At 45.2% G+C, this 10,825-nt stretch overlaps 1 protein-coding gene across 1 annotated transcript; it reads right to left on the minus strand.

The window, feature by feature from the left end:
- Nucleotides 1–5,891: 5,891 nt before the first annotated feature.
- On the minus strand, nt 5,892–10,556 carry LOC118685730 (pre-mRNA-splicing factor CWC22 homolog). The gene is made up of 7 exons (XM_036381385.2): nt 10,471–10,556; nt 9,930–10,001; nt 9,556–9,693; nt 8,843–8,895; nt 8,169–8,252; nt 7,852–7,944; nt 5,892–6,455 (listed from the first exon to the last, which is right to left on the minus strand). The coding sequence occupies exons 2-7, from the start codon at nt 9,997–9,999 to the stop codon at nt 6,405–6,407; spliced, it is 489 nt and encodes a 162-aa protein (XP_036237278.1). The 5' UTR covers nt 10,000–10,001; nt 10,471–10,556; the 3' UTR covers nt 5,892–6,404.
- Between the last annotated feature and the right edge of the window lie 269 nt (nt 10,557–10,825).

Here is a 10,825-nt window from a genome sequence, read left to right on the forward strand (position 1 = left end):
TTGATCTAAACAAAAAAACCTCCATCCTCTCTCTACAGGTACACATGCAACTGCCCACCTTCTATCTTGCCACCTCTACAATCAGATCTCAAGATATAGTGATAAATAACCAGGATTAAGCAATTGCAGAGGTCTGAAGTTCTCTGAAGCTACACGGTCTGCAGATACAACCTTGAATCGAAATCTTCATCAACATGAACGTGCTTCTGAGCACGTCTTACATGAGCCAGTATCACCACAAAAGGAGATGACAGAGAGACAAAATGGGTGTTTTGTCTCCTGATACTTTTGAGTCACTCTGTTGATTCCATACCTGATCCTGTGTACTGCAACACTTCAGTATCAGCAGATGGCCCCAGATGGCTCAGAGCTCCCTGTGCTAAGCAACGTATATACAAAGCATGCATGTGTTTTTAACAAAAGGGAACCATTTTTCCCCCACGAGGTATTAGTGAAGCATGAATTGCATTGCTTAGCACATCCTGCACATGAGACAGATGAGTGGTTCCAAAAGGGGACTGTGTGAGTACAGGGGGTTAGTAAACCACAGCGCCCTAGACACAGCCTATAGCACAGAGTTACTCCCTGCCTGAAGCTGTGGACAAGCAAATCTGTGTTGTTGCTTACACCACTTCCCCCAGACAATGCTATAGGTCTCTCCTAGAAGGAAAACTACAGTTTGACTGAATGACCACTCTGATATTCCTGTCTCCTGCTGCACCTCCTTGCTAAAGGATATGGCACTTCAGTTTTGCCCAAAAAGCATTCTTACAAGAACTGGACTGCATCAGTCACAGCCTTCTTGGTGTGCTCTGCAATACAGGAAGGGCTCTTAGGCCTCCCTCAGTTCCACCCACCTGTGCCAGGCAGAGACATCATAATTTCAGTGCCTGCCTTGCCCTGGTACTGCTGTCTGTGTGAGGGCTGCTGGCACAACGGACCTCTTGTTCCCTTTGCATGGTCAGACAAGTCATGTCTCAAGCTGGCTTACATCAGACAGATGCTCTGCTGGCCCTGAGTGCTGGGTCTTGGGGCCAGGCCTCCCAATGACTACCAGGTATTTTCTGTGCATTTCCTGCACAAAGATATTCTCAGACAAAGGGAAAATCCTTACAGATGAGATCTTAAAAAACACAACAGAAAGGTGAGAAAGAGACCTACAAGAATATACTGTATACACTGTCACTGGACACTTCATAATATTATAAATTTTTAGGGTCCTGGCTAGGGTTATCCCATATAACATCTTACCTCTGTATTTTAGCCAGAGACACATGTTGCCTTTACCAAATAAATGTAATGTAACCCAGGAGCAGAGACACCAAAGTGAGGAAAAGAGCTTCTGTGTTTTTGACATCAGATTATCTGCTCTCAGAATGCAATTACTATTACATCTGGTTAGTGTTCACAATGCTGTATCCTCAGAGGCCTCTATCAGGTCACAGTCCATCTGCAGTACTTTTTCAACCTAATTTTTTCCAGTATCAAGTGGCTTAAAGCAACAGATTGCACTTAATTTGGCCTGAAGACTATTTAAATAACCAGATGTGTTAATCAGCAGTGACACTGAAATACCTCTTACATTGGAGAGTTTTCTTTCTATATTCTGGCACTGGTATTTAGGAGATGGAGAAGAGCAGAGTGCAGTTTCTGGAGAACTCAGCAGCCCCAGGTAGGGTGAGGCACCTTCCAGGCCCCTGCTGGCTCTCAGCAACCTGCTCCTGTTGAATTCAGCTACTGAGAAGTTAAAGGCTTCCTTCTGCGTTTGGCACACAGGCACCAGCAGAAGAGACTATTGTCTGTCCTCAGCACAGCCAAGGGCAAGAAGGGAACAAAGACTGGATTAAATTCATAGGACAGCAGTAACACATGTTCCCCATAAACAACCATAATTAGGAATTTGCGAGCTAATTATAGGGTTTCAGAATAAGAAAGTGCAAAGCCAATGTCCAAAGGTAAAAAAAAAAAAAAAGGTTTCTGTGACATTGCAGCTGGCCAGCATTGCCACCTACCGGCAGATATTCCAGCACCGACCAACCAGGAACGGGCAGCAGCTCGGGACAAATTCCTCACTCCCACACCACTGTTCTGTCACCCCTAGAGCAGCTCACGAGTGGGGAGCAAAGTGAACACAGGAGATGTTAGCCCTGGTGCTCAGTGCCTGAGAGGAAGATGGCACCAGCTGCCACCATGGACATGGGGCCTCTCAGGCTGGGTGGGGATGGTGTTCCTCAGGCTGCCCCAAAGGGCTCTCAGGGGCTTCCTCAGACCCCTCAGCACCGTGTCCTGCTCGTCCCTCAGACAGCACTACATCAGTCACACCCCTGAAGCACAATTTAACACTGAAGTTGAACAGGCAGGGAGAAAAAATACCTGTTGCCAACAAGCAAATAAATCTCAATCTCTGCACTGGACAGTAATTTTGATGATTAATTTTGTCCAGAGATGGAACTAGGTAGATGGGTGCTTGCCAATAATTTTAAGAAGCAGGTCCTCAAAAACTCACCCTACAGCTTGAAATATAACCAAGTGCAAACTGGTTATTTTCAGTTTCTCAAGTGTGCCCAGGACCTCATTCCTTCAGGAAAACCCACTATGACATAAAATCCAGCCATTCCGCAGAGTCCTCAAATGACAGTGGAGGTCCCAGCCTTGAGTGTTGAACCAGAACTTTGGAAACTTGTTTCTAAATACACACAGCAAAGACCATAAGGAGGGTGTTCAACACAAGAAAGGACATCAGAGCTCCACCAGCCACCAAGGCCCTTGCCCACACGAGGAAAGGCTCAGCAGGTGACCCCAGGGCAAGTCACTTCAGCCTCTCTGACCTCTGCTCTTCCCCTGCATGTAGAGCTCACTGTTTTTCCTGCTGCAGAGGATGACTGGGAATGGTAATTCCTGCAGCATGAAACCCCAAGTACATCCAAACAGCACAACCTGCCCAAGTTTAACCATACTGAATATTGAACTGTTTCCAAAATGGCAGGCCCTGCTCAGCTGTGCAGGATGAGACAGTTTAGCTCCATGGAGCCAGGCACTTCCAAGTCAACGTGGCATTTATCAATATTGCCTCAGCTTTTCATCTCTGCTACGTTTTTGTGTGGGCAAAAGAGTGAAGTTCAAGCCAACCCTAAAGGAAATGAGTAACAAAGGATTGCACTGCCCACATGAACTGGCTGGGATAGAACAAACAGTGCCAAGGAGGATGGGCATGGCAGCAGCAGCTCAGAGAATGTATCCTTCATCTCCTTCCCGACAGTGACTTCTGCTTCTGAAAATTCTGCTGCTAAAAAAATTCAGTTGAGTTCTGCACAATTCTCAGAATGGAAAATGTTGTAGAACACAGAAGCTGAGTGATAGGGAAGACTGTCACACACACACATACACTCACACACATACACTCACACAAAAGGCAGGTTTCACATCTAAAAGACTTCTGTTACTTGGCATTTTAGGAAGAACCTCAGCTTGCCCAGCCAGGTAAGCTTCTGCAGCCCCTGCCTCATCACCTGACCTCTGCCCACTCCACAACTTCTGACAGCAGCCATCTCCCTCCAGCCCTGCCTCACCTGTTCCACTGCTCTCCTGTTCCAGCCTTCAGCCCTGCCCACAACATGCACTTCTTGGTAGACCTGGCAGCAAGTCTCTCTATCAGCCATGTGTGTTACCAGGTTAACATCCCATGGTAAACTGCCTCACATTTCCCTCATGCAAATTTCTCAACTTGATTTTCAGCACATTCTTCCTGTTGTAAGCTTCTCACCTGGTGGTGCACCTGCCACAACAGGGATTGCAGCAGTATTAAGAAACCAAGCTCTAGTGAAAGGGTCAGTGAAATGACCTGAGGATGCAAGGTGTGGAAAATTATTTTGGCTGTGCTCACTATGGAGGGCTGGAATCTGTTGGCCTTTTCCCAACAGCAGATACTCAGTGCCATGAAGATGCACAGGGTCTCACTGCTTGTGGGGAAAGATGGAGAAGGGAAGGATGCAACATGACTCAAGCCTCTTTAGAAACCTGAGAATCTACATGGAGATGGGTAGAACAGAAAAGGAGGCTTACAAAAACAGCAACTGCTGGAAGTTTCAGAGAGCACTTGTAACTGACTGGGCAGGAGAAAATAAAGCAGAATCACTGACACAGTATTTAAGCAGCTTGGCTTTGAAGAAATGATAGCTCAGAAGTAAATGCTGGTACAGAAATATTTTAAAGCATCACCAAAGCATACCCAGAATGTAAAGAAAAATAAACAGAAAATTTCTCTGTCCTGAACACAGACCAAAAAAAGGTTTGTTTTGTAAGAAGAATTAGTTTGACTCATTTTTGTACCATGAGAGACAACTACCAAAACCTTAAAGGAGAAGAGTCCACATCATATTACTAAAGGCCCGTTGCCTTTTCCCTACTAAATGCAGAACAGGGCAGGAGTTTTTATGATCTTGACCAAGGCAACAAAAAGCAAATTATTTAAACTAAGTATGAACATTCAAACCAATGCAGTTCTTTACAACTGTGACCTCTGCATTTCCCATTGCTATTTTCTTTCCATTTTCCAAATTTCTACTCCTTACCCCGCACCAAGTTTTCCAAAATTACACTATCTTTACATAAAATATAACCTAGGGAATGGGAAGCATGCTGTCTTCTAAGAGTGTGTTTGGGATTAACCTTGTTATGCAAAGTCCAGAGACAAAAGCTGCTTATCTGGGCAAGATGCTTTGACATCACTAGCTAGAAAATACCAAAGTAGCATAAATCAAAGCATAATCCCCATGATAAATAAAAGGGGTTTTCTTATTTGGTCGGTTTTTCCCCCCCGCAGTGACATTTCAGAACAGTGCTTTCAAAAAAACCCTTTTGATTGTTTTTGATTGTTGGATTAAAAGTCAAGGAAACTCCATTTCTTACCTATGTTTTTGCAAGTTTTATGTTCATAAGGATGTATGGAGTTTCTCTGCTGGATCAGGGCTTTAGTTTCTAAAGAGTTACTTCTCTGCAACAACTACAAAATGCTTCACAACAAAAGAAAACTAGGGAAAGGAGAGGATTCTAGCATCTTCAGAAGGCTTCACACATCAAAACAGTTATAAATTATCCCTTGAGCAATGGTACAAATCTTCAGGTTCACTTCAAAACACTGTAGCAGACAGAGACACAGTTTTCCATTTGCTCTTTAATGATCTCCCCCTGCTCTGACTGCTGTACACTTAATGTTTTTGTCAAGGTCAACTCCCCTTGAGTCCTTCCTTCAGGCATTCCTAAACCACAGCTCCTGGGGAGCACGTGCTTCACAGTGATTCCAGTGAACTCCCACAGCAGGGTTATGTACAGGGGGACCCACTGGGTAACCTAGAGTCAAGGTGTGGAAGGAAGAGGGCAGGCACTGAGCAATTTACCACAGCTGGCACACCCACAAGCTGTGCTGGGCTCCTGCTGGCTGTCCAGACCTGTCTCATCTCCCAGTGGACTCTCAGCAGACCTGTGAAGTCACTGTCCTTGCCTGCCTCAACACCATGCCACAGCTCTTTCTCCATCAGACCAAGGCATGCCAATGGCACGTGCCTTGCTGCACTGCAAAGAGAGGAAGATTTGATACAGGCTCACAGGATCAGAACAGCAGGCCACAACACCAGAGCTTTCAGCCTAGGAACTGCAACTCCAGATTTGGGGGGGGGTAAACTATCTATTATGAACTGAACAAAACTGATTCAGGTGAACAAACAAAACCAGAGACCTTTCCTGCTTCTACTTTAGGATAAAAATAATTTGTTACCATTATTGCTCTAGAGTATTTTGCTGTTACACTTTCTAATGAGAGAGAGAGGAATAAACTGTCCAGAGAAACACCACATCTCGAATTCTGAAAGAAAATAACATATTAGTGAATGAACTTTCAAAAAAAAATCATTTATGTAAAAGGATGTTCTATTTACAAAGGTCAGTTTGCTCTTTATGATATGCATAACCACTACCAGAAAAAATATACATAAAAGAAACACCTCATCTTTCAAATAAACATTTACAAATACTCTGCTTAAACTACTAGAAAAATTAAGACATTTGAAATTAAGAGTGCATTCTGCATGCAGTTAAGATAGAAATTACATTGCTGGACTTCAGTGTGTCATTTCCTATCACTGTGAACAACAGACACTTGGGCTCTTCTAAAACACCACAGCCTGGCTATTACCTTAGGATCTCAAAAGGAGGACATGGATCTCCATGAACAAGTTATCAGCTACTCTGTGTTTTGCCATTAAGAAAGGACATCCCAATTTTCTTCTCAGTAGGAGGGTCTGGTCTTGTCCAACTTGGTGTCCTTTTCCCTGAGTTTCTCTTTAGTGTCCTGCTAGGATGATGGCAGGCTGGGTACATCTGCCAGTCCTTGGTGAGGACTCCTCCGGTTACAAGGCAGAGTTCAGGAATTCCAGGAGCTGGGCACGGTTCCGGTCTCTCTGTCGAGCAGACAAGCAGAGGCACTGGTTGGACAGAGCTGTACTCAGGAGCAAGGCCACAGATCCCTGTTTTCTGTGGGGTTTCCACATCCCAAAGCGAGTGCCATTGACACAGCTGGGTCCAACCAGCTACCAGTGAGGCATGGGTGCCCAGGGGAAGTGCCAGCCAATGGCTTCTGGGGACACAAGCTGTCACTATTCCATGAGACACTTCCTAAGTGGCTCCCTAAGGAGGCTCCACTGGCTGTCACGGTGCAGCTCCCAGCCTGCCCAGGAGGGAACTCCCAAGCACAACAGATGCTCCTCTCTGGTGGCTGAGGCAACTTCCACTGTACTCCCAGCAAGTCCTCAGCTTTGGGAAGTATCTTTTTATCCCTGTGCATAAACAGCAGCTTATGCAGCATAACACAACCCTGAATTTGGGTTCTCTCTTCACAAAAAGAAATGGCCCAACCAGTCAATTCCAGAGCTTTTTATAAAAAATTATTGAATCTTTAAATATTGTAAAGAATGGATGTTGTTCAATTCAGCAAGACCACAGGCCCCAATCAAAAAAAGGACCAACATAAAATATTTGACATCAAATATTGTAACAAGCAGGCTACTGGAGCAAAACTAGCAAACAGTCAGCATAATTTAACACACCCTTTGGTGTCACAGAGAGAAGATAATGTGTTTTCAGTCAAATTTAACTCAGAATGCCCAGGACTGCTTTGACAGTTCTAGAATGAACTACTAGGGCTGAACCGGAATCTGCCAAGCTGGATACCTCGAGAAGTAACACTTCCTGACCAGTACCAGAGCCCTCTGCAGGTCACCCTAAGGTGTTGAAGAGTGAAGGTCTTATTTAACTGCTGAGTCCACACATCCACAGCAATAGCACACAACCCAATTCATGGTATTTATTTCCCTGGGTATCTCAGTAAAAACATTTGACTGCTCTAAGAAAATGCAGGAGGATGTGCAGTAATACAACTGGGATTTTAAAAATTCCTCTCTAAATAAAGGCTAGTCTTGCATGTGTTAGAAAAACACAGTGAAGTAGCAATTACCACAACTGATCACAAGAGACTGAAAGAAGATAAGTACAATTAGCACCAGTGTAACAGAAAGCTACAAATTGCCCAATGATTAGAGGCTGAAATTCTAAGAACCTGCACAAACATCCTTTGGTTTATCTGCTCATGACTGAGTATTCCAAGCCCCTTCATAACACAAAACCTGCCAAAAGAGCGAATTAAAATTTCTCAGAGAGCATCACAGCCACACTAAAAGCTACACTCAGTTTACAACTCTTAACTGCAAGACCCACTCTTCTACAAAAACTACTACTAGAAAAAATATTAAAAGATACAGCATTTTTTTCTTAGGGACATTTAGACTAATTAACTCTTACCTCTATATCTTCCTTAGTCTTCTTTATTTTCATCTTAATTTTCTTTCCAGTTATCATGCTGTAGTTTTCATTCTTCTTTTTGTTTTTGAAGAACTGAAATGAGATCACATGTTAAAAAGACATAAGCTTTGTTCTGTACAAATCTCATGTAAAATTGCAGACAATAATCTTTTATACTTCCTTACTGTCCACAACAACAGAGAGAGGTTTCTACTGGTTGATGACCAAACTGGTGATCCTATGAACATTTTTATGACAGGATGGATGAAATATGTAGGTGAGAAATAAAACAGGGCTTCACACTCGGACCAGCATACCTTGGAAAGCTGGACAGGTCCTGTTTTCTCTTTCCTTTTCTTCTTTTCTTTCTTTTTCTTCATTTTGTTCTCCTTTTTCCTTTTCTACAGGAAGAAGACATGTTCTTATGCTTACGGACTAACGAGGGCAAAACCCCCTAAACCCACCAGGATCTCTCAAGGCACTCAAGACAGCCATTGCTGCTTGCCCTTACCACTGCTGGACAAGCAGTAGAAAGTAATGCACCAGAGTTAGCAACCCTTGGGACTCTGAGCAAGAGTCAGAAAAGGTCTGATTCCCTGTTCTCTCTCTTTTAAAGTAACCCCAATATATAAAATCACTGAAAACGGAATAGGAAAATAACAACAGCAAGAATTTACCACTCACCGACTATAAATAATTTCTTCTGGGAAATTCTATAATGTTATCAAGATTCCCCACTTCTCTTTTTTTCAGAGACTACTCTAAACTTCAGCGGGACCACCAATGATCGGCAATAGTAACTTTTAAATTATTTCTCTTTTTGTCTAAAGTCAAGTGCCCATTTATCAGTTCAGCTACCACAACCCTAAAAGCATGATTTAGATTTACACAGCCACAGACAAAAGCATTATCTTACATGACATTTAAGGTTATTGAAATATAAAAAACTGTTTTGTTTGTTAACTACTTATTTCTCTTTGTAAACTTTTACCTTTTTGTTGTGTTTTTCTTTTTTCTTCTTCTTTGACTTAGACTTAGGAGAATCTAAAATTAAAGAAAAATAAACAACAAAATCAAACACTCAGTTTAGCATTCTGAAAAAGACATTTGATTTACAGATAAGACAGAGAAATGTGAAACATATGAAGAAAGTGCTTTAGTTCAGCTATTTGTATGGACACAGGTTGAACTAACCCTGAGAAAGAGAACACATTAAGTTACTGCCACTTACTGGGCTAACATGGAAGCTGAAAATACCTCATTTACTGATTCTGCAGATGTGCCAGCTTCACCTGAGTCCTCAAAGTTAAATGCTTGAAACGTTAAGACCAAAGGAGGACTAAGTCAAACCCACAACTCTGGTCTAAATAGACTGGTGAAGTAAAAAAAGATCTGTGTTTTGAAAATGCAACAAACGGAGGGGCTTAAATATATACAGCATATTGTTACCAAGTAACATTTATTTGAATGGCAGTTTGTCTTTAGAAGGAATTCAAATTAACATAAGAACATTGCAAACTGTGTATGAAGTGGCACCTTTACATACAACAGGAAAGGGTTATGAGAGAACAACCCTGAACAAGCAGCACTGGTATTCTGCACTGTCACTCTGTGGTGGTCTCACCACTTCTAAAACAAGCTTTAAATGCTCTCAGGAGTGCTATCAAAACTGGAAAACACCATGTGCATGTGGAGGTAGCTTACCTCTACTACTGCTGGAAGAAGATGACCTTGATGAAGAGCGTGATGAGGAGGAAGAAGTGGATGTACTGCTAGAAGATGATGTGGATGAAACAGATGAGGATCTGCTTCTGCTGCGCTTTCTTTTCCTTTTTTCTTTTCCTTAGGGCAACACAAGGCAACAGTGACAAGCCTGCTAGTAACTGTGGCCTACAGAAATGACTCTCAGTAGAATTTAAACACAATAAACCCCTGTTTTGAGGGGTCGGTTGTGTTTTTCCCTGCTCTTCCAGTGTGCCATGGTCTACTGGCATCAGCAAGCCAGCAAACCCAGTAAGTGACACAGAGGGTGACACACAAACCAACACCAGAGAACAGCACCAGATCACAGCACCTACCTCGGGCCTTCAGCCCTTCTTCTGAGGTTGCACACAGCGTCCTGCTTTTCTCATCCTTCCTGTTATCCATATCTAGTCAGAGGCAAAAGGACATTCAATAATATCATTTCCAAAAGTATTTGGCGGTGGGGGGTAAATTCAGAAACCGAGGAATCGAGCCAGCACGCCTGAGGGCAGCGCCATGGAAGCACAGGGTGGGACAGGCTGGAAGGGACCACGGAGGGTCCCTGGTCCAACCTCCCCGCTCCAGCAGGGTCATCCCAGGCACACGGCACAGGACCACATCCCCCTCCATGACACTGCACCACACTGCGGGGGAAAGCACGTTCATGCCCTTGCACCAGGAACCAGAGGCCAGACTCTGCTCGGGTGCCGCTGCCGCAGACGCCAGGGGGGTTTTACCCACGCAGACGTATCGGGCTGTCGCTGCATCACGGATCCCGCCCATGGCCCTCTGGCCCTCACCGGCCGGAGGGCCCCGCACCCCGACCCGGCCCGGCCTCCCCCACCCTTCCCCGGCCGCCCCGGGGCCCCGACCCACCCGCGCTGCGGCTGCGGCCGCGGCCGCCCCGGCTCCGCCGCCCCTGGGCCGGCTCCGCCCGCGCCCCGGAAGGGCTGGGGCCGCCCGCCGCCGCTTCCTGCCCTCCCTCCCTCCCTCACGGCAGCCTCGGGCGCAGGGACTGAACACGGCTTCGCTCCGCCGCTTCCTGCCCTCCCTCCCTCCCTCCCTCACGGCAGCCGCGGGCACGGGGACTGAACACGGCCCCGCTCCGCCGCTTCCTGCCCTCCCTCCCTCCCTCACGGCAGCCGCTGGGCACGGGGACTGAACACGGCCCCGCTCCGCCGCTTCCTGCCTTCCCTCCCTCCCTCACGGCAGCCGTGGGCACGGGGACCGA

The sequence above is a fragment of the Molothrus ater genome, chromosome 3 (genome assembly GCF_012460135.2).
Source record: "Molothrus ater isolate BHLD 08-10-18 breed brown headed cowbird chromosome 3, BPBGC_Mater_1.1, whole genome shotgun sequence".
Classification (NCBI taxonomy): domain Eukaryota; kingdom Metazoa; phylum Chordata; class Aves; order Passeriformes; family Icteridae; genus Molothrus; species Molothrus ater.